Source organism: Natator depressus, chromosome 8 (genome assembly GCF_965152275.1).
Source record: "Natator depressus isolate rNatDep1 chromosome 8, rNatDep2.hap1, whole genome shotgun sequence".
NCBI classification, from domain to species: domain Eukaryota; kingdom Metazoa; phylum Chordata; order Testudines; family Cheloniidae; genus Natator; species Natator depressus.
The window spans coordinates 54,905,838-54,933,506 of NC_134241.1; the positions used below are offsets into that span (position 1 = coordinate 54,905,838).

The 27,669-nt window shown below is 38.1% G+C and overlaps 1 protein-coding gene and 1 long non-coding RNA gene across 5 annotated transcripts in view; one reads left to right on the plus strand and one right to left on the minus strand.

Moving 5' to 3' along the window:
- Positions 1-1,580: 1,580 nt before the first annotated feature.
- The window catches only part of EDEM3 (ER degradation enhancing alpha-mannosidase like protein 3), a 46,099-nt gene continuing 20,010 nt past the window's right edge, over positions 1,581-27,669 (minus strand). For 2 of the 4 annotated variants that reach the window (XM_074961127.1, XM_074961124.1), the window contains 13 exons: positions 27,065-27,162; positions 25,312-25,437; positions 23,703-23,786; positions 22,359-22,442; positions 21,626-21,750; positions 20,283-20,448; positions 15,454-15,608; positions 14,010-14,163; positions 11,184-11,378; positions 10,125-10,290; positions 9,006-9,191; positions 6,264-6,311; positions 1,581-5,586 (listed from right to left, as the gene is read on the minus strand). In XM_074961127.1, coding sequence (XP_074817228.1) covers positions 5,180-5,586; positions 6,264-6,311; positions 9,006-9,191; positions 10,125-10,290; positions 11,184-11,378; positions 14,010-14,163; positions 15,454-15,608; positions 20,283-20,448; positions 21,626-21,750; positions 22,359-22,442; positions 23,703-23,786; positions 25,312-25,437; positions 27,065-27,162 — 1,994 coding nt within the window. In that variant the 3' untranslated portion in view covers positions 1,581-5,179. The remainder of the gene's footprint in view (positions 5,587-6,263; positions 6,312-9,005; positions 9,192-10,124; positions 10,291-11,183; positions 11,379-14,009; positions 14,164-15,453; positions 15,609-20,282; positions 20,449-21,625; positions 21,751-22,358; positions 22,443-23,702; positions 23,787-25,311; positions 25,438-27,064; positions 27,163-27,669) is intronic. The other 2 variants (XM_074961125.1, XM_074961126.1) reach the window with 2 other exon arrangements.
- LOC141992261 (uncharacterized) lies at positions 9,054-11,840 on the plus strand. The gene is made up of 3 exons (XR_012640562.1): positions 9,054-9,211; positions 9,543-9,636; positions 11,798-11,840. It is a non-coding gene; the product is annotated as an uncharacterized LOC141992261 (long non-coding RNA).

Sequence of the window (27,669 nt, forward strand, 5' to 3'; positions counted from 1 at the left end):
TCTAAACCTGGCCTTAGTCTTTGTTGGTAATTCTTGTGGTTTGGTTGGGAGGTTGAGACTGTTAGGTCATCTTATCCTCAGGGAACGTTGTGCATGAGAACACCCATCAACTTAATAACCTTCCTCTCTGATGTCAATAAAACAGAGGATGGAGAGCTATCCTGAAAGGGTTTGTTTCATCAGTGTGTTGAGGGGTAGGCTTAAATCTTATAGGTGTGGATCTATGAACAGATGGAATGGCATGTCATAGCCTCTTGAGAAATCTTGTCACTGAACAGAGTGGAGTCTTGAACGGGAATCTGCAGCAGGCTGGACTCTGTCAGTAGTAGGAGATGGAACAACAGTAGACCCAAGCTCAGTCTGGTTGCAGATTGCCCCAGTAGAGAATCTTTCATTTTGCAGCATGGGTTTATCTAGAAGCATTACAGCTTCTTGGTAACTATTGTACTTACAAACCTGCCATGACTTCAAAGAGCTGCAGGGATTTCAGGTCCAAGTGTAGAATGCTGCCTTTTTAAAAGTGAGTGGGCTAACAATATGCTATGCATTAATAGCTTAAAAATAAGCCTTTCTACTAGAAACTATTCTTGCTATGAGGAGCAGACTTGTGGGTCATAGTAGATTTGGAATACCCCATGCATCCAAGTCTTTGGCCTGTTTAATGACGATAAGGTACTGTTCAATGAAGGATTGGAGTCACAGCAGCCAAACAGGCTGAGTGTTCTCTGAACAGCTGCCAGTTTCAAGCATAATGCTGTAGATAGGTAGGTTAAGGATTTCAAAATCTTTCAGGGCTAGTTAAGAGGAGAGATAGTAGTTGAGGTGGTCACTGCATCCTGCGAGGAGGAGGAATAGGTTCCTACTCTCTTGAGGATTCAGTCTTCAGAAAGAAGTGCAGGGCCTATTACCACAGTTAACAGCCAGAATGGACTATTATGAGCATTTGATCTTACTGTCTGTATAATACAGGCCATAGACTTTTACCTAGTATTTTGTACATCAAGAGCATTGCCTGTGGTTGACCTAAAGCTTACTTTCCAGAAAGACATCCAATCTTGACTGAGTCTTCATGCAATTGGAGACCCCACCTCATGTTGTTCCAATGTTTTAATTACCCCCATTGCTCAAATCAGGCTAGATGTGAGGCTATTTATCTTCAGTAGAGCCTTGCGGGAGACCTGGGTTTGGGAGGTGGGGTGCGTCCCTGCTCTGTCTATGCCAACAAAGCACAAGGCCCTTTGCTGAGCATCTCCCTGGCACAAGTGAAGCTCTGTGTGTGTGCACGTGTGCACACCATAGAAGGGTACCATGTGCAACATGCTACCTTATTAGTCACACTAGTACTGAGTGTTAGGCCCTCTGGACTGAGACTAAAGCAATTATTTAAACTCGAAGATGTACAGCTCAGTGGCACTAAACAGCTAGAGGAGGTTGCAATTAGTTTCTCTGGCTGCCAGAAGGAAATGAGTGATGGGCCATGACTCCTTGTATATCCTTTGATACTGTGAGGGATGATGTGTAAAGCTTTCCAGAAGGCGAAGATGTGGATCATGCAGGCAATTCTTAAAGGAGTTTGACCAGAATATTTACATATTTTATTAAATCTTTACAATCAGCAATTATAATCCAGTACTCAATTATATACAAGGATTATATACATTTTAGCCCAGACTTTTACATCACAGTACACAGTTGCTCTTAGAAATATTGTATACACTTATCACCAGACAGTAAAACCCAACAGTAGTATTACAGCACCTGTTTTAGATATTTCATAAGTTACATCATAAGAAAATATATGGATGTAAATTGGGCTGGTAAAAAATCCTATAAAATCCAAACATACAATATTTCATTCACAGAATGTTTTTTCTATGTTCTGACTGAAGCCTTTGCATAAGGTGTCCTGTTAACATTCACTACAATCTCGCCACACACTGTTTCACTGACTAAAGCTAAGCCTTCAGCTAAAACCACGGTGGGAGGAGGAGGAGAAACAATGCTCAGTTTATTTTAAAACTTCATTATGAAACAGTAAGCGTAAATAGAGAATATTCCTTTAACATCAAAGGAGATATTAAATTGGCTACTTTGAATTACATTAGGGAATAAGATGTGCTAGTTCTAAATAAGAATCCTAAACTCTTCAGTGTTTTAGTTAACCAAATAGCACAATCAGAGCAGGGAAATATACACATGATATTGACATAGTGATGCAAGAAGAATATTCTCTAAGCACAATAGAAGTTTTACAAAATTTGCAAAGTACACTCTACTCCTCTCCAAAATTATCTTCTGTTCAATCACACATTCCTTTTGCTTTTTAAAATGGCATTAACATGTTACAGAAACTTTTATTGTATTTTTAGAGTGATATGAAGAGGTTAAAACTAAAGTCTATTTCCATCTTTATTAGGAAAAAGACAGTGAAAAAACCTGAATAAAATTGTCCCCTAATCTATCCTTTTTTCCCCAAAAGGTCTACTTTACCTGAATCAGTTCTGTAAACCATGGATCTATGGCCATCATAATCGCTTAAAAAAGGTAAAGTTAAAGTTAAACTAATCTCAAAAAAAGGGACAACATTTATCTGAGGTAGACCACCACACAACAACAGATGCTTCAAAAATTATATCAAGGGATTCTCTTAACAATCCCTCACTTCAGAGAATGGAATGTGCCTCTGTCAGAACTGTTGTGTCAGTGCTTACACTTAATGTAAGGTTAGTCAGTCATAAATGATTACCTTGTGGTGACAGGGAGAATTAGAGCATCAACTTCTAATAATGTTTCTAAAGACAAGTTTTAGCATTAAAAACTAAATCACTTTCTGCAGGAAGGAACTGAAAACTTTAGCTGTCATATTAAAAATTTAATTTGACAAACCTTTTGCTAATGTAATGACCAGAAAACCACTTTACATACAATCCTTAAAAATACCTAAACGAAGGTACTTCCGTGGTGAGATTAGAGAATATAACCACAGAACCTGTGCAGCTTTTATTAGTGTAGCCTACATCCAGTAGAGTTAGAATAAAAACCCTCATTAGTGGCACCAGATTCTGACATTTGGAAATATCTAACTCCTTTTTAGAGTTACGATTTCTGAACTATACCACCGTATGGTGCAACTGGTCACTTGCAGCCATATCATCTTTTGCCCAGAAAAACACACACTGGATTCTGTGGCCATACCAGGCATGCCTCAATTGCATGAGCTGGGCACCCTTACAAAGGACACTTCAAAGATTTTGAGGAATAATCCCATCCTTTAAAATCAATCCCTCAGTCTAAAATGACGAAGTATTAAGCTTCAGCACTGTACCAATATATTAAGCCCAAACCTCCATAGTTATTTGTGCAAAGAAATTAAAACTACATTTTAAAAGGACACTTATTCACTAGTTCCCTACTGCTTCACTATCTCAAAGTTAACTACACCTCTATTCAGTTAAATTGTCATTCAATTTCTGTGTAGTATTATGATTGACTAACATGCTCTCAAAGGTACTTGTGCATTTTGATACTCTTGAGAGCAAGTGTCACTGTCAGATTACATGTATACAACATTTGTCTGGGACTTGAAACCGTATATGAATATACACAAGTACAATACAGTATGGCTGTACTGATTGACATTTGCATATTCGGCACATTTTAATCTCACCAGTAAAATGAAAGGTGCACTTCAGACAGGGATACATCTGTCTGCCATTATAAAGATTATATATAAATATAAAAACTTTCAGTTTTAGTCTGGTGCGTGATATAGGCAGTGTTAAGTCTCTCTTTGAAAAGGAAAAAACAGATTAATTAAATACTGAATTGAACCATAATTAACTAAAACCCGTGTCTATATATCAACTTAAACTAGATTTTTGGCAGTTTTAATTTGGACACAGTTAAGCTAACTGCTTCTTGTTTGCTTAAACAGATTTGTGGTTTAATTAGAGGATACTTCCGAAAACATGATAAATTAGGAACCAGGCTTACCTGTATTAAAAAAAAAAAACCAAACACAAACAAAAAAGAACCCAGAAGCCACGAAGTATCATATCAATTATTCTTTGACTTCACATCACTAAATTTTGAATTATGGACCCAACAGCTAAAGGTAAACAGTTGTACTTCACTATTGATACTGGCTTTCTTGCCCAAAATGTTACAAATTTAAGGCTGACAGATATAAATCTTGTAGAGAAAACAGAAATTGTCACAGATACTCAAGAGATGAGAATTTCAATTTTCAGAGAATAATAATGCTAAATTCTGTATATTAGGGTAGTTTTAAGCTTGATAGCTTTAAGCATGGAAGGCCAAAAAGGAAAAATTGTATTAAAACATGTTTTGCCCAATTTACCTTAATTCAAGTAACAATCTTCATAATCACTGTGAACCTTTATGTACTACTCCTCTAGTTAGCAAAGCTTTCTTAATTTTCCTAAGAGAGCTTCCTAATAGAGCACATGCAGACAGTGCAAACCTTTGGTTTATACAGTATAAAGTATAAACCTTTATAAACCATTATAAAGTATAAACCTTTGGTTTATACAGCCTCTCTAGTTGAAATAAGAGCAGAAGAGGAAAAATCCAAGTCATCTTGGACATTCTTCAAAACAGATGGAAGGAGTGATGAGCAACACTGCTATATCTTATTAAGATATAAATGTCAGGACAAACTGAGCTGTTTCTAGCTGTGTTTTAAAGACATTACAGCTGGAAATGTCTCACAGTTGCACCTATTTCTCTCCATAAAGGCCTTTATCAGTGAAACTGAACCTTCAACTAGAATAGCCTCTGACTATTGCCTTCAAGTGCCATAACCAACCAACAAGTGGTGTATTAATCCTATTACATTCAACTTCTACCTTTCCAGAGGCCAAGGCAATCTGCTCTCCAGAAGCCTGGAATGCAGAAATCTGATTAATTCCCTGAATGAAACCTCCTGTATTACAGCACCATGCAACAGAGCCATACAAACAGTTCAATTGCACATTCCCATTTCAAAACAGGAAAAATTAAAACCATATAAATTATAACACATGCTGGGTTTCTATTATCCAGGTGAAACCTGGTTGCTCATCACAATACTGAACAATTTCTAATTCTTAGATATTAGGGCCTCACTTTTACCCAACAAATTCACCATTTTGTTTATCCACAAATAAGTTATTAGAAGTCATAGTTCATCCTTTTCCATCATTTCAAATGCTTCTATATCTTCATTCCAATCTGCTAATATGGATTCCATAGGCTGTACTCTATTATCCCAATTAACATTGGAGCTGGAATCTCTCTCAGTCTGAGATTGTTCCTGAGGCTTGTTATCTAATTCTGTACTTTCTGTCTCTTGAACAATAGCCTCATGGATTTCTGTGATACAGGACTCCTGGTTTGAAATGGAAATGCTATCACTGTCTGCATCAACAGGAGATAATGAATCGAGGTGAGTAACATCAGAACTTTCTTCTCCTTCAGGCTCTTGACTGACCAAGCTGAGGTCCTCAGATGCTGAAGTCTCTTCTGGTCTCTGCTTATGTGAATCATTTTCAGATGACTTCTGGTCCATGTTTTCCATTTCCAGATCTTTATTTAAAAAAAGAAAAAAAAGAAAAAAAGAGAATTTTGTAAGTACTTTCAAAAGGCAATTGAAATACACTGGGAAATGAACTCTTACATTTTATTTTCAATTGTCTCCCTTGATCTTATTCCAGACCTCATGAAGGTTCAGATTTTTATTAGTATGGAGAATCTTAGTCCCTCGAGTGCTGTGTATTAAGCCTTTTGCAAATACTGTTTAACTATGAAGTTAATTTATCATTTGCTCATAAGTTTAGTCAATTCACGGTACTAGCATCTGTAGTGGTTCTTCAGGCTTAGCTAGCAATGCGCTTATGTCACTGTTTTCTGCCTCTTAATCATGAGTGTACAGTTCAGCCCACCATGGCTCTTGTATTACGAAATTGGACTTTAGTGCAGCCCAAAAATCCATGAAAGGTAGTGTGTACAGCCACAAGGTCTTCATTTGATAAACTGGCAAAGCTATGATCTATTCTTTTAAATTTAAATTCAGACATACTAAAACATAAAACTGCATCCTACCTTGGCTCCCCCATTACATTAATGTTAGAAGGTTCTTCTGGTTCAGTTACATAAATGTTCAAAACTAAAGAAAACTGACACTGCTAAATAAAGGAAACTGTTTTTAAGAATGCTAGGTAGTCCAACTGTATATAACTTGATTATTAATATAAGATACTTACTGCTATCAATAATGTAGTTTGGAATCATTTTACCTTTAAATATTGTTGCTGAAATTCCAATGGTAGCACAAGGAGGGGAGAAAGCACATATGCATTAAAAATCCATAACACATAATATTCTCTTGTTTGGTGGAAGCGAAGGATTGGTTTGTTTATACTGCAGTTGCCCCAGTAGAGCAAAGAACTACTTTGAACAGCTCTCCCATTGGTATAAATAGATGGACATCAAGATTCCATGTGAGGAATCCAGAAGTGCTGTAACTTTGTGTTTCAGCTTTGTATATATGATGGGGAAAAATGAATGTGCTAATATTAGTTTACTAGAGAAGTTCAAGTTCATATGCTGCTCCCCAAATATCCTGTTTGAAAAAAAGCAGTATTACTGGAATGGGAAAGTTTGTTAAAAAAAGAGTCTAGAAATAATATCCCCTATGTACGCTGATGGAACGGATAGAGCCACACAAGCAGGATAATTAATATCATGTAAAATTACTGGTGCTGGCAACTTTAATCTCGTAAGAACAGCCATACTGGATCACAGCAAAGGTCCATCTAGTCCAGTATCCTGCTTCTGACAGTGGCCAATGCCAGGTGCCCCAGAGGGAATGAACAGAACAGGTCATCATCATGTGATCCATTCCCAGTTTCTGGCAAACCTAGGCTAGGGCCATCACCAGTCATGATTTTATAGACCTCTATCATTTCCCCCCTTAGTTGTCTCTTTAAAAGTCCCAGTCTTACTAATCTCTCCTCGTATGGAAGTCGTCTATAACCCTAATCATTTTGGTTGCCCTTTCTGAACCTTTTCCAATTCCAATATATCTTTTTTGAGATGGGGCGACCACATCTGAACGCAGAATTCAAGATGTGGGCGTAAAATGGATTTATATAGAGGCAATATGATATTTTCTGTCCTATTATCTATCCCTTTCTTAATGATTCCCGACATTGTTTATTTTTGATTGCTGCTGCACATTGAGTGGATGTTTTCAGAGAACTATCCACAATGAATCCAAGATCACTTTCTTGAGGGGTAAGAGCTAATTTCGATTCCATCATTTTATATGTATAGGTGGGATTGTTTTCCCATGTGCATTACATTACATTTATGAACATTGAATTTCATCTTCCATTTTGTTGCCCAGTCACCCAGTTTTGAGAGATCCTCTTGTAGCTCTTCGCAGTCTGCCTGGGACTTAAGTATCTTGAGTAGTTTTGTATCATCTGCAAATGTTGCCACCTCACTGTTTGTTCCTTTTTCCAGATCATTTATAATATGTTGAATAGGACTGGTCCCAGAACAGACCCCTGGGGGACACCACTATTTACCTCTCTCCATTATGAAAACTGACCATTTATTCCTACCCTTTGTTTCCTATCTTTTAACCAATTACCAGTCCATGAGAGGACCTTCCCTCTTATCCCAGGATTGCTTAAGTGCCTTTGGTGAGGGACCTTGTCAAAGGCTTTCTGAAAATCTAAATACACTATATATCCACTGGATTCCCCTTGTCCTCATGCTTGTTGACCCCCTCAAAGAATTCTAGTAGACTGGGGAGGCATAATTTCCCTTTACAAAAACCATGTTGACTCTTCCCCAACAAATTATATTCCTCTATGTGTCTGACAATTTTGTGCTTTACTATAGTTTCAACCAGTTTGCCCAGTACTGAAGTGAGGCTTACTGGCCTGTAGTTGCCAGGGTCACCTTTAGAGCCCTTTTAAAAAATTGGCGTCACATTAGCTATCCTCCAGTCATTTGGTACAGAAACTGATTTGAATGATAGGTTACAGACTACAGTTAGTAGTCCTGCAATTTCACATTTGAGTTCATTCAGAACTCTTGGGTGAATACCATCAGGTCCTGGTGAATTATTACTGTTTAGTTTATCAATTTGTTCCAAAACCACCTCTAATGACACCTCAATCTGGGACAGATTTTATTCTATTTTCCTCACTAGGATTTAACTTCCACTTTTTAAAGGATGCCTTTTTCCCCTCTCACTTCTTTTTACTTTGTTGTTTAGCTATGGTGGCTCTTCTTTGGTTCTCTTACTATGTTTTTTAATTTGGGGTATACACTTAAGTTGAGCCTTTATTATGGTGTCTTTAAAAAGTTTCCATGCAGTTTGCAGGGATTTTTGGTGCTGTACCTTTTAATTTCTATTTAACTGACTACCTCATTTTTGTGTAGTTCCCCTTTCTGAAATTAAATGCTCAATGAGAACCACTTCTGCCTAGTCTTTGCAGTGAGAAAAATCAGATCTATCTTTATAGATATGAAGAACATCACTTGGAACTGAGAAACATCTACAAGTCAGGACCCTGAAACACACACAGCCTAGATATCAAAGCAGAATATGAAAAGCTTTTCCAAGAAAAAAGGGTTTAAGAGGCTTAAATAAAAATAAACCCAAACACATTGTAGCACTACTAGTCTAGTCTAATTTGTTACAGCAAAATTATGATGTTCACTTTTTCTGTTTGGGACCTTGTGTAAAGTGTTTCAAGTTAAATAAGTTGGACATGTATTGGGAAATTCTAAGAGATGGTTACAGTTTGAATGAAACTCATTCAACAAACTAGAATTATGGAAGTCAAACAGAATTTTCACCTCAATCCCAATTCACTTATTTTTTTCAGGTAGAAAATAAGAACCATTGTTTGTTTTATATTTCACATTATGCCAACTGATAAAGATTATTACTTATCTTTATAAGACACAAATGGCTTTACCCTTACCTCTGTCTTTTGCTTTATCAGAAAGAAGCACTTCTACAGCCTCATATTCTCGGATTGCATCAAGTATAATATTTCCTTCTTTGTTGAACAGGAAGAGCATGGGGATTTGGATATCATCTGTATTCTTTCCATCACCAGCCATTTGGAATAGAGGAGCAGTGTCGCTGCTGCTTCCCTCATTGTCATCTAGCCAATAGAAAGTCAGAGTAAGCAAGCTTTTCCATTATGTATGTCAGTCAGGATTGATGCTCTCTCATTACACAGGATAAAGGTAGCTTGAATAGCTGGTGTGGGAATTTCAGAGAATGTGCTGTAGTTTAATTAGAATTCCCCAGATTTACTATTTTCTAACCTTATTTCCTGGTGGAGACAGCAAAGAAGAGGTTTGAGTGGACAGAAGCAAGTTAAGTCAAAAGGTGGAATGTATTTCAATTCTGTTTGCTTGCCTGAGATGGTGATGAGACTTTGTGGGTGCGAGGCAATATTCTTTGGCATGTCCAGCAGTTTTAATTTTTTATTTTCAATTTGCCTCAAAAGGTGGATGCCTGCCTGGCTGTGGAAAGTCAAGAACAGTGCTGGACCTAGAAGGAAAAAGCTATTTCACGAGCAGATGCATTCCTGAATGTAAAAGGTCTCAATGTACATCATTTCAGGATTGCTACTAATCCGTTATCTATTTTCAGTACTGAAATCACAGTTACTCAACTTTTAAATAAGGAATGTAAATGGTACATTCCTCTCTAGAACTACTAACTTAGCTGGGAAAGCACAGACGAGGAAATGAAGATGATAGAAAGAACAACCATTCTTTCATTTTACAACATTCAGCTGCAAACAAAAGTTAATTTGTAACTTCTGATTTGTCAGAACAAACCCCCTCACTGAATTTCTCCACTAGTAGGTTTCTGTCTGGCTCCATTCTTTTGTGCAAGCAGGATATTAAGTATACACACCTCCTTTGTTCCAACAACAGGATTTCTGTACCTTGTTGTGCTGACTGCTCACAAGAATGTAACAGATGCCTGCCACCCTTGAAAATATGCTTTATATATAATCTAAATAATCTTGTGGAAAACACAGGTTACAGTTGTACAAATCAAAAAGGATAGTTTTATTTACCAATAACAATGCCCCCTATTGCTCCAGCTTTTTGGATGTTTCGTGCCTTTTCAGCAAACATGCACTGGCCTCTCTGCATCAAAGCAATTTTCTCCTTCACTGATTCAGGATTAGTGATCTCCGAGCATCCATTGTAAGGTTTACTGGTTGCAACAAATCCTCTTGTCTGTTTGAGAGACGTAATGATTTAAAATACTGGAGTCAAACCTGTAAATATTTCTTACCTTTTATAATTTTTCCAGTCATCCCGTGTTTCCCAGCATACTACAGGACCTTTATCATGGAGTCTTTATTATGACAGATTCTCAAAAAAGTTGTCTAATCAACAATTTTTAAACTAATTTCTTTGAACAGTTTGGACTGATTTGGCTTTCACATAGTACAAACAAAAAGGCTATTATAAGATGCTGGGCCAACATCTGTAACCTTTTAAGTATAGTCAACAAAATACAGAATAATTATGGTTAAGATATCACAAGCCATGTGAGAGCACACTTTGTTTCATATCTAGAGTATACCCTGTGGACTGAAATCCTGCCCCTATTAAAGTTAATGGGAGTTTTGCCATTGACTTCACAGGGGACAAGTAATTTTCTCTTTATCTAGAAAGACACTTTCTCTGAACTTCTGATGGGCTAAGGAGAGCCTAATCCTCATTAAACTTTTAAAATATTGTTAATTCACAAATGAATGGCAGCCATGCTGAATCCTAGCAGCTTGACAAGCTCTCTTCCCTTACATTGGCCTCTCCCCCTAGGATGCAAGAGTTATATTCCAGTACAGCATTCAGAAAACAACTGAAGCACCTGCATGTGGAGGCTGAATCATGACTGTTGCCTAAGGAAACAGACTGAACTCTGCGGTGTCTGAGTCAGAAGAAAGAAACACAATCTAAAATTCTAACTATTTTAAATGTCTATTATAAATCTAAGCGCTAGCTGAGTATTTTGAAATAAATGCAATACTAGAAAATTAAGACCAATGGAACAGAGAAAAAGCACAAATAAATAAAATTCAAGAGCAAATCATATGTTCTAAAGATTTTCACATTATACATACCCCTACGCTGTGTTTGGATAGGTCCATTCCAAATTGTGCTGGCCCAGCTGTCAATACTACCCTGCCAAAGAATGGGTGGGAAACAATTTGAACAGCACGCGGGGGTAGCTGCTGCTCTTTTTGTTGCTGACTGGATAGTTCAATCATTTCCTGCATGAATCGCAAACCATCTTCAGCATCAAGTGAACTTGCTGCCTAAGGAGTAAAGACATTAGGATAAATGGCGGCTTAAATATTTTGCAGAACCAAAATTTTACTGCCACTGGTGAATTCATCAAAGGTCATTGTTGTAGCCAACCTCCTGGAAAAAGAGCTGGCTTGTTCCAGAATCTGCCAGTATTGCCTCCAATCAACCAGGCTGAGAAGGAAAAAGTAATTGAGAGCACTGCATTCTAAAGTCTAGTTCCCAGAGGCCCATGACCTTTCCATCAGCTGTTTTGTAGTATTTTATATGTAATTCTTTGTTAACAATTATACTTTAAGAATCTATCAAATCTGTCACAAATTTCATTTTTTCCAAATCTCTGGTTTATACAAGTTTGATTATTTTTAAATTGCAATGGAAAGAGTTGTTTTTAAACTAATAAACCTTTCCCTGCTATGTCTATTTTCAGGTATTGCAGCAGAAAACCTGAAGCCAAATCTAAACAAAACGGGAACTGACTTGATCCTCATTGTCCAGTCTGAGAAATGCCAAAGTTAAACAGCACAAGCTATTAAAACCAAAAATTCTTAAACATCTCATTTTTCCTTTATCAGTAACAGAATTATGTTTATAATAAAACAACTGACAAGTGTTCTTTAAAATTTAAACTAAAGAAAAATACTAATGCAATAGATATACAAAAAAAAGTCAACTTGACCACATATAATAAGTCTGAGGTAAATAAGTAGTGTATTTTGACTCTTGTGTAAAATACATGAATGTGCTATTTTGCTGATCTGGAATTTGTGGTAAATCCATACTTTTAAAGCAGTCTTCAGACAAAATATTGTTTGCAGAGAGTCACACTGTTGATGCTTTATCAGATAAACAGAAAAATCTTAAAGGGCACGTGAAAGGTAAAAATAAGTTAGAATTATTTCTGTGCCGCACAGTTGGTCAAAAAAATCACACTAGAAATACCACCAATTAGAAATTTCTGGATGACACTGAAGACTAGCAGTATGACAAAACCCTAATGTTGGAGTATTTCCAAAGACTATCATCTGATAATTACAATACTTATGTATTTGTGCAGCACCTTTCATGTGCCCTTTAACATTTTTCACTTTACAAAAGTGGGTAATTATTTTGATAGCATTCTGGTTTCTCTCTCTAATCCTGAAAATAAATTTTATGCTCCAGACTCAGGGCTTTTGTGAATTTCGACAAGGCCAAGTATAAGATTATAAACTCTAAATCCATGATACAGCAAGTGCCAAGTATTTCAAAATGTATTTGAAACCATCCATCTTAAATGTAGCCTTGGGCTACTATGATACATTACGTACACGAACTTAATTTCTAGAGGCCCACTTTAAAAGAAGATTAAATTGATGTCTATTTAATACCAATTTATTTATGGCATTTACATCACATTCTATATTAGATAGTGATGCAGGTCTGGGATGCTGAGAGACTTAACTATGAAGCAATCAAGCTAATATTTGTCTTAAATATTACATTCTCTTACTATAATGAAAAAAATCCATTCACATACATATGTAGTACCAAGACTGTACTGTTTGAAAAAGATACTTTTGTTCTATTATATAAAAATTGAAAAATAAAACTATGCTTGATGCCAATCTAACTAAAACACTAGAGCTTTAGAAACACACATTTAAAATCATTTATTTTATGATCTTGCTATTTGAAGGAGGAATTTTTACCCTAAAGCACGTTTGAACAAACATTTGTAATTTTAAACTAAACTACTTTTTTTTTTTCCTTTTCTGTGCTATTTTTAGATTTGTTCGAACAAGTGCTCTTTCCTTCAGTCCAGCTTCTCCTTACAATGAGGTCTTAATTAGGGCACCATATCTTCTACAATTCAGGGATTGCCAAATCTGTGCCTCACAATCTATGCATTCATTTTTAAAAAAAGAAGTTTTTATTCTTAGTGGCAGCAAAGAAAAAACTTTCCAAATGTGACCTGTATGCAAACTAGTGCAGTGATGTCTGCTTGAATCTGCAGACAGCCTGAAACAATAGTTTAACTTGCTGGAGGGCTGGTTAACTTATCAGCTGTAGATTCAGACACTTAACAACTTAGCACCTCTGATCGTGCTAGTAAAGCTTACGTGCTTCAGGTGCCAAATGTCCAAGCTGCCAAAATCTGCAGCTTCCCATCCCCCCAAATTCTATTATGCTGTTATGAGTTTAATGCAAAACTGTAGCACACTGCAAATTAAGTTTACAGACAGCAAAAAACTGCATGTAAATACTCAATTAAACAAATGCAAGGATTACTGATTGAACTAAATATGAAAATGAATACTACAATAACAATTCACATTAATTTCTGCGGGTGTTGCACTATCCAAGTCTTTTGCTGAAACGTAAATGGGGCACTGGTTGTAACAAGTGGAGATAATGGCACTTAACTGCAAGACAAAGTTGAAGAGGCAAAAAACACTTTAGTTTAAAAATGTTATTTGTCACATGTAGCAACAAAGGAAAGGTAAAAAGGTATGCTGAAAGCTTCTTTTTAAAATTAAGCAACTCAAACTGTGGAAATAGAGTGAAACCAAGGGATGAAATCTGCTCCTATTGCAGTCATTGGGAATTTTTCTACTGATTTCAATGGGCCAAGATTTCTACAAAATATATGTGGGTCTTACTTGAATTGCATGCTGCACTAATTGTACTCTTCCATCTTTGAGGTGAATCAAACTGACTCCCATCTTCTTCAGTATCTCCAAATGCTCAGGGTTACTGGCCATAAAATCCCTGGCTCTCAGGGGCGGTTTTGGTCCACTCCCAAAACTCTCTTCTCTGCCAAAGAGGGTAAGGATCAAAGTTTCATCCTGGTACATTTGTTAAAAAAAATATCTAACAGTTTTACACATGAGAGGTGTGCAAAGCTAGAGACATAATATATACAAAGCCATCAAAACCATAGACACCAACTCCATGGGTGCTACAGGGCTGGAGCACTCACCAGCAGCCAAGCTCCCCTCCACCTCCCAAGCACATCCCCACTCCTCCCAGCGTTTCTCGCCCAGCCACTGCCAAACAGCTGTTTGGCAGCATTAGCACACTCGGGGGCAGGAGAATGTGACATGCTCCAGGGAGGGGATGGGGATATGGGGAAGGAGTTGGAATATTGGCAGGGAGGGGATGGAGTTGGGGCAGGGAAGGGGCGATCAAGCACCCACATGAAAGAGGGGAAGTCGGTGCCTATGATCAGAACCCATTCCTATCTTCTAATGTATGAGCATCCCACTGGAGTATCTCAAGCTGAAAATTAAAGTTCTAGCAAACAAAACTCTTGGTAAAATGTTACCCTAAAATTATAATTGTTTTAAAAAGCTGTGAACTTCCCCAACAATTTTCTAGTGCAATGTTGATAATGTAAAACTGATATATCAGCAATCTGGTTAAAGTGTGAGCCAGCACTCTTCAATATCATTTCTAAATGTTCAGCATTTTGGTAATAAATGAAAATAAATTTGAATAAAACCAGAAAATCCAGTTTTCCTAACAGACTGAGCATCAGATGCATATAATGCAACTGTTACTCAGCCCACTTAATTTTCACCTGCATAAATATTACAGTAGTCATATAAAGGCAGATATTTTCCAAATTTTACAGAACCACCTAAACTAAAATACAAGATTATCTATAGCAGCATTAATAAAATAAAGTCAAGGAAAAGTGTTTATTCAGTTGACTATAAAAATGAAACTTCATTTTCTTATTTATTCTCAGTGATTTCAGATCCTCTTTGCTCTGTTTATAAATTGATTTTTTTTTTCCTAATTGGCACTGCTGCAATCCCAAATTAGGATCTGTGATTTGTGCTGAGCTCCATCTACTCTTACATAATCAACTGCAGCTGGAAGATAGCTGAACACTGATAGGAAATGCAGCTAGCTTTAGGGCCAAAAGGAATACCATCTTGTGAACAAAGTAAGCATATCTGACTAACATATGCAGAGGAGATAGGGAGGCTTGGTTTTTTTGGGGGGTGGAGGGTTTCGTTTTTGGGGGGTTTTTTAATTGAATGACAGCCAATTTTCTGGCTATTCCTAGCAACGGAGGATATAAAACATGCTTCTTACACTCTGGCAACGCCCCTAGGACAGCTCTTATCCACCACATTTTTCAAAGGTTCACGGATACTCTGAGCATACATAGGGTCATTTGGGAAGAGAATCTGGGTGTTCGGACATGTCCACTCAAAGTTACTGTCATCCAGCTCCGTGTATTCTGTTGTCTATAATGAACAAAGCAGATTATCTATTAAGAAACCCAATTACTCTAAATTTCTTATCAAAAGAAAATATCGAACAGTAGACTGCATCATCAAAAGTTATTTGTATACAAAGCATAGTATGAAGGTAGGAAGGTATATACAACTGCAATTACTAGTGAAGAATAGTAAGACTTTTACTTGCCTGCTTTTTTGCTAGCTTCTTGGCATGTGTATAAAATTTTAAGTGTTAATGTTTGAAGCCTTTAACATTCCAATTGTCCCCTAGTCTATTTTTATATTATTTTCCTTTCTGAATAGCTCCCATGTCTGTCTTCATAGCATTCCCAATCAGAATGAAACAAATGATGTTGGTTATGATTCTATTTTGCTGCAATTTGGCAAAGATATGAACAGTGGCAAAGGCGCCAGAGATGTGTATCTGAAGACTCAAATGCAGTCCTGCCTTGGTTCCTATTTGGAAGGTTTTTTGTTTTTATTAAACCTAGTTACAGAAATTGAAGGATTTAGGCCCTCTACTGGTAAATGGTGTTTTGAAGCCGTGCTGTACCAAACATCTAGCACCCTATGTAACTTCTTGTTCTCTCCGATAGGAGAAAACTGTTTTTTGCTTTAGGTGTAAAGTTAATAGTGCCTATATTTTGGCTGTGGCAGCTCCAGACCATTAGGACTGTCCTGTTTTATGTCAAAAGACATGCCTCAGATTATTTTAAAGAATATTCCATGAGATCATCTCAGTTCAGTTAAATATCTTTCTTGATTTCTGAGCTGCCTAAGATGACTTGACACAAAGAAACCATAAAACTAAACATTAATAAATAAGGTTACTTTGCCACATATAGCTTCCTGTTCATAGATTTCAATAGAAACAATCCCAGGGGTGTCTTCTTCACAATCCATATAGCAACAGTCAAGTAAACCTATGGGTGGCAAAACTACATCACCTAATTTCAAACCAAACCTTAACTACAAATCAAATGATTCGTTTTCCTTTGAAAGGAAGAGATTAGTTTTTAACATTTGCAAATACCACTATTTTACTGTAGCATAAGAAGTGCATAATAGTTAGTATCTGTTCCTGGCTCTGCAAATGACTTGTTGGGTGATCCCAGGCAAGTCATTTAACTTTACTACAGCCCAGTTTCCCCATCTGTAAAATGAGTATAATACTGATCTGTTTACAACACACCTGTGAGAAAAGTCATTTAAAATTATTTATCAACAATAATTAATAATTCTCTAAGACCCAGTATTTAAAGGTGTATAAAAAGGCTCCAGAAAAAATATTCAAGTTGCTATAGCATAACAAAGCTGTTACTTATTTTATTGGAAGAAGTTACTACATACAAAGTAATTGTTCTCTTAGAAGTATGACCAAACATAAAATAAATAGAGCCAAACCTCCTACAGTAACTCCTCACTTAACGTTGTAGTTATGTTCCTGAAAAATGTGAAGAAGTGAAACGATGTTAAGCGAATCCAATTTCCCCATAAGAATGAATGGAAATGGGGGGGTTAGGTTCCTCTTCTTCTCCCCCCACCTCTCCCTTTACTCTGCACACCGCATCCTTGCTCTTCCCCCCTCCCTTCCCTGCCTCCTGCCCACAGCCATCAGCCGGCTTGCAGCGTTCAGGAGGGAGGGGAGTGGAGCGAGGACACAGCAGGCAGGCTTCCCCTGCCTCCTGAACACCGCAAGCCAGCTGATTGCTGCAGGCAGGAGGCAGGGGAGGGAGGCACACCGCATCCTCGCTCCTCCCCTCTGCCCATAGCAATCAGCTGGCTTGCCACGTTCAGGGGGCAGGAGGGAGGGGGGAGGAGCAAGGACTTAGCACACAGCCTCCCCCATCTCTCCTCTGCCTCTGCAGTTTGCGGCGTTCAAGAGGCAGGGGCGGGAAGGGGAGCCTGCAGGCCAAGTCCTCACTCCTCCCCCTCATGCCTGAACACTGCAAGCCAGCTGATTGCCGCAGGCAGGAGGCAGGGAGAAGAGGCGGAAGGCGCTGATCTGCGGGGTCTACCGGCGGGCAGGAGGCACTCTTGGGGGGGGGGGCGTATGGGAGCTGATGGAGGGCTGCCAGCTGTGGACAAAGCAGGCGGCCAAACGACATTATAGTGAAGCATTGCACAACTTTAAATGGAGCATGTTCTGTAATGGAGCAGGGACATAAGATCAAAACAATGTTAAGCAAGTTAAGTGGGGAGTTACTGTACATGGAAAAAAGTTTGCACACTAAGGTCGCATAAAACTGCTTCCTCACTATCTTCTATTAAATCGAATAGTGAAACAGCAGGAGGCCACCTTGCTAATCATGCACTAGGGCACAGATATTTCAAGTGGCTGACATGGTACTTAAAATAAATATAAGCAATGCAGCCCATTAAGAGGTATTCCTTTTTCCCCTCCCAGCTGATTCTAAAATGATCAGTGTTTTGGTTTCAATAACCTCGTGTCTATTTTACAATTTCTTCCTTGAGAGAAAAGCTCCTGACATCTGCTTTAAATGGGATGTTTTTCTATCTTTGCCTTAGTCAGACAGGCACCAAGTCTCAGAGCCTGGGTAACCTCACACAGGCTTTTGGGGCTTGGACTGCGGGCTATAAAAATGCAATGTAGTGGTTCAGGCCCCAGGCCAGCCATGGGTCTTTTATTACAGTGTAAACATACACTGAGTGTCTTATCTACAGTGCACAGTGGGCAAGTGTGATTTCTAAAGCACATCAATGTGTTGTACACTAACTAACTGGTCTGCTGTCATGAACGAAAAGTTCCCTATTACACATTAATGTAGAAAGAAAAAAGAAAAGGAGTACTTGTGGCACCTTAGAGACTAACCAGTTTATTTGAGCATGAGCTTTCGTGAGCTACAGCTCACTTCATCGGATGCATAGCATATCGTGGAAACTGCAGAAGAATCATAGAATATCAGGGTTGGAAGGGACCCCAGAAGGTCATCTAGTCCAACCCCCTGCTCGAAGCAGGACCAATTCCCAGTTAAATCATCCCAGCCAGGGCTTTGTCAAGCCTGACCTTAAAAACCTCTAAGGAAGGAGATTCTACCACCTCCCGAGGTAACGCATTCCAGTGTTTCACCACCCTCTTAGTGAAAAAGTTTTTCCTAATATCCAATCTAAACCTCCCCCATTGCAACTTGAGACCATTACTCCTCGTTCTGTCATCTGCTACCATTGAGAACAGTCTAGAGCCATCCTCTTTGGAACCCCCTTTCAGGTAGTTGAAAGCAGCTATCAAATCCCCCCTCATTCTTCTCTTCCGCAGACTAAACAATCCCAGCTCCCTCAGCCTCTCTTCATAAGTCATGTGCTCTAGACCCCTAATCATTTTTGTTGCCCTTCGCTGGACTCTCTCCAATTTATCCACATCCTTCTTGTAGTGTGGGGCCCAAAACTGGACACAGTACTCCAGATGAGGCCTCACCAGTGTCGAATAGAGGGGAACGATCACATCCCTCGATCTGCTCGCTATGCCCCTACTTATACAGGGCATTAGACATTATCATTGCAGTTTCCACGATATGCTATGCATCCGATGAAGTGAGCTGTAGCTCACGAAAGCTCATGCTCAAATAAACTGGTTAGTCTCTAAGGTGCCACAAGTACTCCTTTTCTTTTTTCTTTTTACGAATACAGACTAACACGGCTGTTACTCTGAAACCTGACATTAATGTAGTGCTCTTTCAAATAGCACTACGTTAATGCGCACTTGGGAGCCTTTAGTTTGGGAGCCTTTAGAAGTCTCACCCTCAGTGCATATTGCCATGCTGTGTAAATAAGTAAGAAAATGCTAAATAAGAGATTAACTAAGAATTATCCAAGAGCGAACACGCTTTGAGTCAAAAAAATGGCAGATTAACATTGGGGGAATCCCTAGGTGATAAATCCTCTGTTCACTTTCTCATCTGTTTATTTAGTCTGCCCATTGAGCTACTGATGCTGGAAATATCAGTCTGTCAGAATGAAAAAGGCAAGAAAAGTACTGTTTAGACTACATTACCATGACCACTTCCAGCAGAGACTGAGTATGCTATTTCAACAGGTTCCCAGTTAGCCTGGGGAGAAGGAGACTAAGAGCCTGAGCCTCAACTTCTGCTATTTGCTATAGCTCAACTGATTTCAACATTTTACACCAGCTGAGGATCTGGCCCTAGAGCTGGAAAGCTAACTTGGGTTTCCTCCCAGGTACTAAATCCTAGGTCAGCAGGCTAGCTCTCTCTGCATTTTATTTTTCCCTTAATATAAAAAATGACTTGGCAAATTTAATCTACGCTATGGTTAAAGTATTTTTAAAGAGGAAATAAATCTGAGCTCCACAAAACAAGAAAATGTATTTATTTATTTATTTATTGCGAACACAAAAACTGAAGATTAGGGTTTTATTGGTTTGTTTTTTTATAAGCACATGTGTTCTGTGACCTTTCTGCCAAGTTCCAGCCTGGAGCAAGGTTTTATGGTTGAGTTATAAATACCTAAAAAACAGGTTTGATCATGGAAAAAATTAACAATATGCATGGGTGCCACTAATTACTGTCATGATAAAACAGTTTGCATTAAATATTTGTCAAAAATCTTATTGCTTAAACTTACCATTTACCCTGATTTTTCCATGTAAAAACCCATTAAAGTGGTATTAAAAACAGATTAAAGTTTATAAAGATCACTCACTGTATTTTTCTTAGACATTGTTTGGTTTGTAGTAGAGAGCCAAAGAGGTAATAGATGAGCCTCTGTAGTGAAGATATAATCTTCTATATCAAAAATCATGTCTTCCTTATCAGCAAAGAGCAGGTAAAGGTATTTAAACATCTCAGCCAGGAAGAAAGAGTCCATTCTATGGGGCAAGGGAGGGGGGAAAGAGAGAGAAGACAGCCTCAAGAACAGTGCTATTTCCCAAAGTGGCAGTAAAACAAATGCTCAGGATACTCAATTTCCAAACAGTTAATGATACTTAGCATTGCAGGTTTGTCATGGTGGGGAACAATGTCAAACAGGGTCATATTCCTGGTTTTCCCGTGACTTCCCCGCAGCTGGAGATCCTGCCCTGGGTGGCTGGGCTCAGCTCCCCACTCTGGGCACTGTAACCTGGCACACGCAGTCGCAGCGCTGCTCAGGTGCCTTTATGTCATGATGCGGAGAAAGGAGGGAAGCAGGGCAGCCAGGCCATATTTGACTGAGCTGAATAGCAGCACTGGGTTGCGCTGAGCCTGAACCTGGGCACAGAGCACAGCCCAAAGAGGGCAGAGGGAGGTACCGTTCAGCCCTCCGTGCTCCCTGAGGCTTCTCTCCTTGGGGGAAGCTCCAGCATCCAGGCTGCATTCCCCCGATGCTGCATTCCCCCTTCCCAATGATGCTCCACCCTGGGAAGGGGGCTCAGGAAAGTGCCAGCGTCCTCCCCTCCCAACCCACAGTGTCAGGGCTCAGGCAGGGGACGCAGCCTTTACAGGGTGTTCTAAATTTACCGAGACTGCTCTGTGTTTAATAAAAAAAGGCTGTGACAAATCTGCAGCCTTAATGATAGTAACTTTTGAGCTTATGAGCCCTGCTTGAGTGCTGCAACTACTGCAGAATTCCAATAGGAGGAAACTGTTTACAGACAGAAATAACAGTTCAAAAAGTTCAATGGAAAAGTGGTGTTACAACAACAATATACTGCTTGAGAATTCCAAAGTCAACATTTTTCAAATGAAATATGCTTCAAATTTAATCTACTTAACCATCATCAAGTTTTATTAAAAAGATATATAAAGAAAATATCAGAATAGGCTGTCTTCACTTTTTTACAGAAGTGTTACGATTTAAGGCTATGAATTTCAAAGTGTTTAAGGCCAATTAGACTACAGATATTCCATTAACATCAAATATGCATAATCTGAGGGTTGTTTATTTAGATGAACACAGAATACACTACCAGCATCTATCCAAAATTCAATTAATCTGAATACACATAAAAATAAGTTAATCAGACTCCTTTTATATTTTCTAAGAAACTTAAGTCACTACACTCTTACCTGTCCTCATGACTTCCAGTACGAACATCCTTCATTGCAGCAAATCCACAGGGTACTCTAGCATATTTGTTTAAATTTTCAATGAGCGTTTTTCCTACTTCTAGGTAGTAAGGGTCCCCAGTAGCCTATTTTTAGAAAAGTTGCACAATACTTAGATGTCATGTAAAATGTATAACTTTTTTTTAGAACTACTTGCTATGCATTAGTTTCTGGTATGTTGCCTTTTTTATACACCCATGAAATTTAATGTCATTGTTTCAAAAGAGAAGAGCCATATGCAGAAGAGGAAGTTCCTTTCAAATACAGTGCATTACCATTTACACTATATGGATACGCTATACTATGCTGGGACAATCAAACGAAGACAAGGGAGTTACACCCAGATTTTTAAAGATATTTGAAAATAAGACTTAGGCCTTGCAGTACTGAGTGCAGCAATGCCTAAATACCTTTAAAAATCTGGGCCTCAGGCACCCAACTGTCACTGAATCTGAAGAGGCTGGGCCCTTTGTACCTTTGAAAAGCCTTGCCTTATAAAACAAAACTCTGAAGACATTTTCTAATAACAAAGAGTGCCTACATGTGGCTTGCATGCCATAAGTATTTAACTCTGACACATGTGAATGAGATGGGATCCAGTTCTACTCTTTCAGCTTTGGGACGCGGCACCAATAAAATCCAAACCTTAGTACCAAGTGTCGAAAAGCCAAAGCAATGAAGAAAGTAGCCTTACTTTATACAAGAAATAGGTGCTTTCTGCAAATTCTGGTCTTAAAGGGTGCTGAGCCCAATGAACCCTGAAGTCTGTTGTGAAAGCCTGAGGAAGAAAGAATAGAGATAAATAAATATAGGCATAAAAATATACAGATTGTTTTGAAATCTAAAATAATAATTCACCAACAGGCAGAAGGGTGCAAGTCCTGATCATCAATCTCTACTCCTTTCTCATTTATTTCCATTTCTAATTATAAAAAGCCCCTATCCAAACTTGTTCTAGGATTCCTGTCAACAGTTAGATGATTACTTTTTGAAAAAAAATTGATAGCGAATAATATTCTCTGATGACAGGCCTGATTCTGATCTTACATACACCAGTATAAGGACATGGCTACACTTGCAGATGTAGAGCGCTGAGAGTTAAACCAGCCCTCGGGGAGCGCAGTAAGAAAGCGCTGCAGTGTGTTCACATAAGTCAGGCAATGGAGTTACTTCAGAGTAAACTAAAGACAGAGTTCAAAATTAGGCCCTATGGGCCCATTTGATTTATTCTACTCTATTCTGGATTCTAGTAGATGGGATGAAGTCAGACATTCAAAGTTATTCATCTTTCAAGTGTAGAAAAGGTATAGATCCAGAATAGGCAGGTCTGATTATGTTAAAAATCAAATCAAACTACAACTTGTTATCTCTGAATGCTAGGGCAGGCAAGCTGCCACCTATGGTATGAATACTACAGCAACTAGTCAGCAATGAAACGAGTACCAGAAAAAACAAGAAAGCCTCTGTCCGCTGAAGACCAAGGACCAAATTTTTAAGTGCCTCTGCAAATGTTCCAGTAGTGATTGTACACAGGCAAATAGGCTATTGTGTGCACAATTAACTTGTTTTCAGGCTCAACACAATATCCGTAGGTACGTTTTCAGAGGCTCCGTGAAAATACGGCCCTGAACATGTTACTTCTCCAATGGATTCAGGCTTCACTTGGCCAAGAAACAGAAGGAAACGAAAAGTCAGTGTGATTCAATTGCATAAAGCCATTACATCACCAAGAAGATAGTTTCATATCAATGTTATGTAAACTTTGTATACTAGTGTGAAGTGATCCAAGGTCAGTTTAAAAAACAAAATCTATTCATCATCACTTATCTGTTATATAACAATTGTTTCCCTCTATTGGTAGTTACAACATCTCAGGGAAAAATGTTTCATATCCAGAACGACACTCCTGTTGTGCATGTGGATTTGTAGGCTTCAGAAGAATGTTGAAACCAACTTTTTTTTTTTCTTTAAATTATACATTATGTCTAGTATTACTTGACCTGAGATCACAATCAGTTTAAATAACCTTACGCCTTACCTCAGGAAGAAAGTTATGCTTTTTTATCACCTGATATAACATCTCATGAGTTTCAATAGCAGGTCTAATGTCACCTTTCAATACCTACAAATCAAGAACAATAGCAATACATACATAAAAGTCAGGCATGATATCTCTACAAGACTACACAGCAATGTATACACTGCCAGCATACACAATAATACAGGAAATCATGATCCTTTGTTTCAGTTTATAATCTACTTTATTTATGTTTTTCTACTTAGCATGGGATAGGAAACATATGAGTGACTGCAACCCCTGAGAGACCACTATTTCACAGCAATCATAACAGACTTGCAGGAAAGAAGACAGGATCATACTGAGACTGAAATTCTGCTTTAAAAGGGAATTTGCCCAGGTTTGTGACAGACATTACAAGATTCATCTGTGGCCCAGGACTTGAACGGACCCATTCCCTTCAGTCCAAATTTTGCAACCAGAATTGCTTTTGAAAGCTCTAAAGACAGATTCTCAATCAGATATGTAAACCCCTTTGGGAATCCAGAGTGGCTCATATGATTGTAAAGGCCTAGCGGGCAGAATGGACTTCTCATGCAATCATAATACCAGCCTTCTGAATCTGGTTGTAAGTAAATCCTGGAACAAGAGACTATTCTTTTTATTCATCCATACAAAATGTATTCTTACAAAGATTTATTCTAAATAGAGGGAAGAAATACAAACAGGAAACTTATCATACCATGTTTCAGAGATTCAGCAACGAACACTCAGAGAAGGGTGTGAACAAGGTGGGGTTGTTTTGAAAATCAATACTGCCACCAGTTTCAAAATCATTTAATCTGGACAACTATGTAGTAGGTCATGGAGGAAAGACAAGCAAGGGAACTAATGACAAACATCTGTAGCATATAAATGGGGGGGAGGAGGAGATATAATGAAGGGAGCCAATGGCAAAGATAAGACAGAAATATCAACAGGAAGCCTTAAGACCCATGAGTAGGGTGGCCAGGTATATATTTTAGACTGCTAGAAATGGAAGTTGAGCATCTGATATGCCTTGGAACCTTTTGGGCACCACTTTCAATGCGTGGGTAACAAAATCTGTAAGCTGTGAGCTTGGCAACTAAGAACTATATCCTAAGAAGAAAAGAGATCTCTATAGTTGACAGTTAAGCGAACGGGGGGTGGAGGAGAAGTACCTTGCTCCACTCTTGCACGAGTTTTTCTCCCCCACCCCTTAAAAAATGATTTGCACATGAATTGAAAAACTTCTGCAGAAGACTATTAGAGTTTGAATCAAGCATTTTACATGATCATCAAAGAGTTAACAGGTGAAAGAAGCAGAGCCAGGTAGATAATGAAAGGGTATGAAAGTTCAGACAATTTTCCCTCTTAACAGCCAGTACAAACTTGGAAATAATGTGTCGGCTGCATGATTTAATATAACCAGCAGAGAAAGCAAAGGCAAACAAATCCCTCTTCCACATCAGATAACATTTTTATAAGTTAAATTACTGAGCCTAAATGACAACAACTATATTATGTATTTTTCATATCTGTTTTTATGAACAATTATTAGTAAGTCCATTTAATGTGATCTGGGGACTGGAGGTTTTAGAAACCTTACCTGCAAGCCTGGGAAGAACGCAAGCAAAGAGTCCATCCAGGTCCGAGCATTTAGCATTGGTTTGTGAATATGAACATCAAGCAGAAGAGGTGGTTGACTAATGTACCTCATTATGGCATCATAGTGCTAACAAAAACAGAAACATCATAAGCTCACATCTCTTTCAAAAGGGACATGAAAACCCAGTAGTTTGCTATATTTCATTTCAGCAAGTTAATGGTTTCAGGGAACTGCATCCCTGCAATTAGTGATACATAAATAAAAACACAGCTCCTAGTTATGCAAATCAGAATGCAAGAACCTGAATAATTATTGCACAGCTATAGAGTAATACACATATACATGTGCACAAATATATTCAGCAACCATTACTATGAATATCCAAATTTTTTCTCTACTTGGCTACTATACATCATCTGCATTGACTGGCTCCTGTGGCATTGTTTTTAAGCTGGCTAACAGCAATAAAGATTGCTGCAGTTTCTCACTTACTTTGGCTGAAGCAGAGAACTCCAAAAATGCATTTATAAGAAAAACACTAAACGGGACTAACTGCTGTAAAAAGTTTAAAAACCCTTTGGATAACTTGTCTGCTTACCCATTCCAAATCCCTCTTCTCCCCAGAATAGCTGTCTTATTTGTGTTTATATTAAAAACTGTAAGGCCTGCAATGCAAAGACCTCAACCTTCAGTTGGGGAGTTTAGGAGGTAATACTATATCATGGGCTGAACAAATAGGAAGCCCAATTAAATTATTATAATGGCAGCTATACACATTAACAATATAAATTATTTTTACTGTTGTGACAGACTCTTAACTGAACGGTTCTGACTTTTATATTGCTTGCAAGAACCAAGAAAATTCATTTCATTTGTGCATCACCATTCTGTATTATTTTAGTGAAAAAAGTTAATGATTTTCAGAAAATTTAGCAGCCTTATGAATCTAATAAACCTATGAACAAGGGCACATATATCTTTGCAGGTTATAATCATATAAGCATTGGGCTGGATTAGCGTCTCTGTACTCATGGTTCTGCCTTGGTAGATGAAACCCAGAATTTGATTTTCAGGTTCTAGCTGTTGCTCTGAGAGCAAGAGAAGCTTTCAGCTTACTTTTATGATAAGAGAGGCCTTATATTAATCGGGTTTTCTGTAAAACAGTGTAAAAGTAGCACTGTAGAGCTCCAAAATAAGTCTCAGTACAGCCCTCCTTGGTTAGAAAGTTATGGCTATACTGATTTTAGAATGGTAGCCGTGTTAGTCTGTATCAGCAAAAATAACTAGGAGTCCTTGTGGCACCTTAGAGCCTTACAAATTTATTTGGGCATAAGCTTTCGTGGGTTAGAACCCACTTCATCAGATGCATGGAGTGAAAATACAGGAGCAGGTATAAATACATGAAAGGATGGGGGTTGCTTTACCAAGTGTGAGGTCAGTCTAACGAGATAAATCAATTAACAGCAGGATACCAAGGGAGGAAAAATAACTTTTGAAGTGGTAAGAGAGTGGCCCATTACAGACAGTTCACAAGAAGGTGTAACAGTAGGGAGAAATTAGTATTGGGGAAATTAAGTTTAGGTTTTGTAATGACCCAACCACTCCCAGTGTCTATTCAGGGCTAATCTGATGGTATCCAGTTTGCAAATTAATTCCAGTTCCGCAGCTTCACATTGGAGTCTGTTTTTGAAGTTTTTTTGTTGAAGAATTGCTACTTTTAGGTCTGTTATTGTGAATAACTTAATCAACTTACTGTGTTAAATCTTTCCAGGAAACGGTCATCTCCAAGCAAGACATAGGCTTTTAATAAATATTCATAATACGAGTCTATTCCTGCTCCAACTCCACTATCTAGAAATAGCACAAAGATGGATACAAAAGTACTGTATTTTTAAATTTAAATAGTTACATGGATAAAAGTTTTCAACTGCTAATTTTCAACTTGATTTCAATGCCTACTGTTTGAATGAAAGAAAAGGAGCTGTTCAGGACAACTGAGAGTGAAAATAAAGGAGCATGTAGATTAATGAAGGGCTGCACTGAGTAGTATGCAGTATTTTCCTACTTTTTTGAAAATGTGTTCTAGTATATTTGAACATAAAAGAGTATGCTCAGGCATGCTGTTAAGTCAAGTGTTTAATTTCTTTGTAGGAAAATATTTTTATTGGCCTGAATACACAATTGCACTCTTATTTGTACTTTACTGTGCACTTAAAGTAGATTCTTTGAAAATTTAGCACTAAGAAATCTCTCAGCATCCAAGGACTTATGGAATGTTTTCCTTGAAACAAAAACTGATTTCTCAGGCAAAATATTCTTGCAGAGAAAGACCAGGCTTCATTATACCTGGTTTCTTCA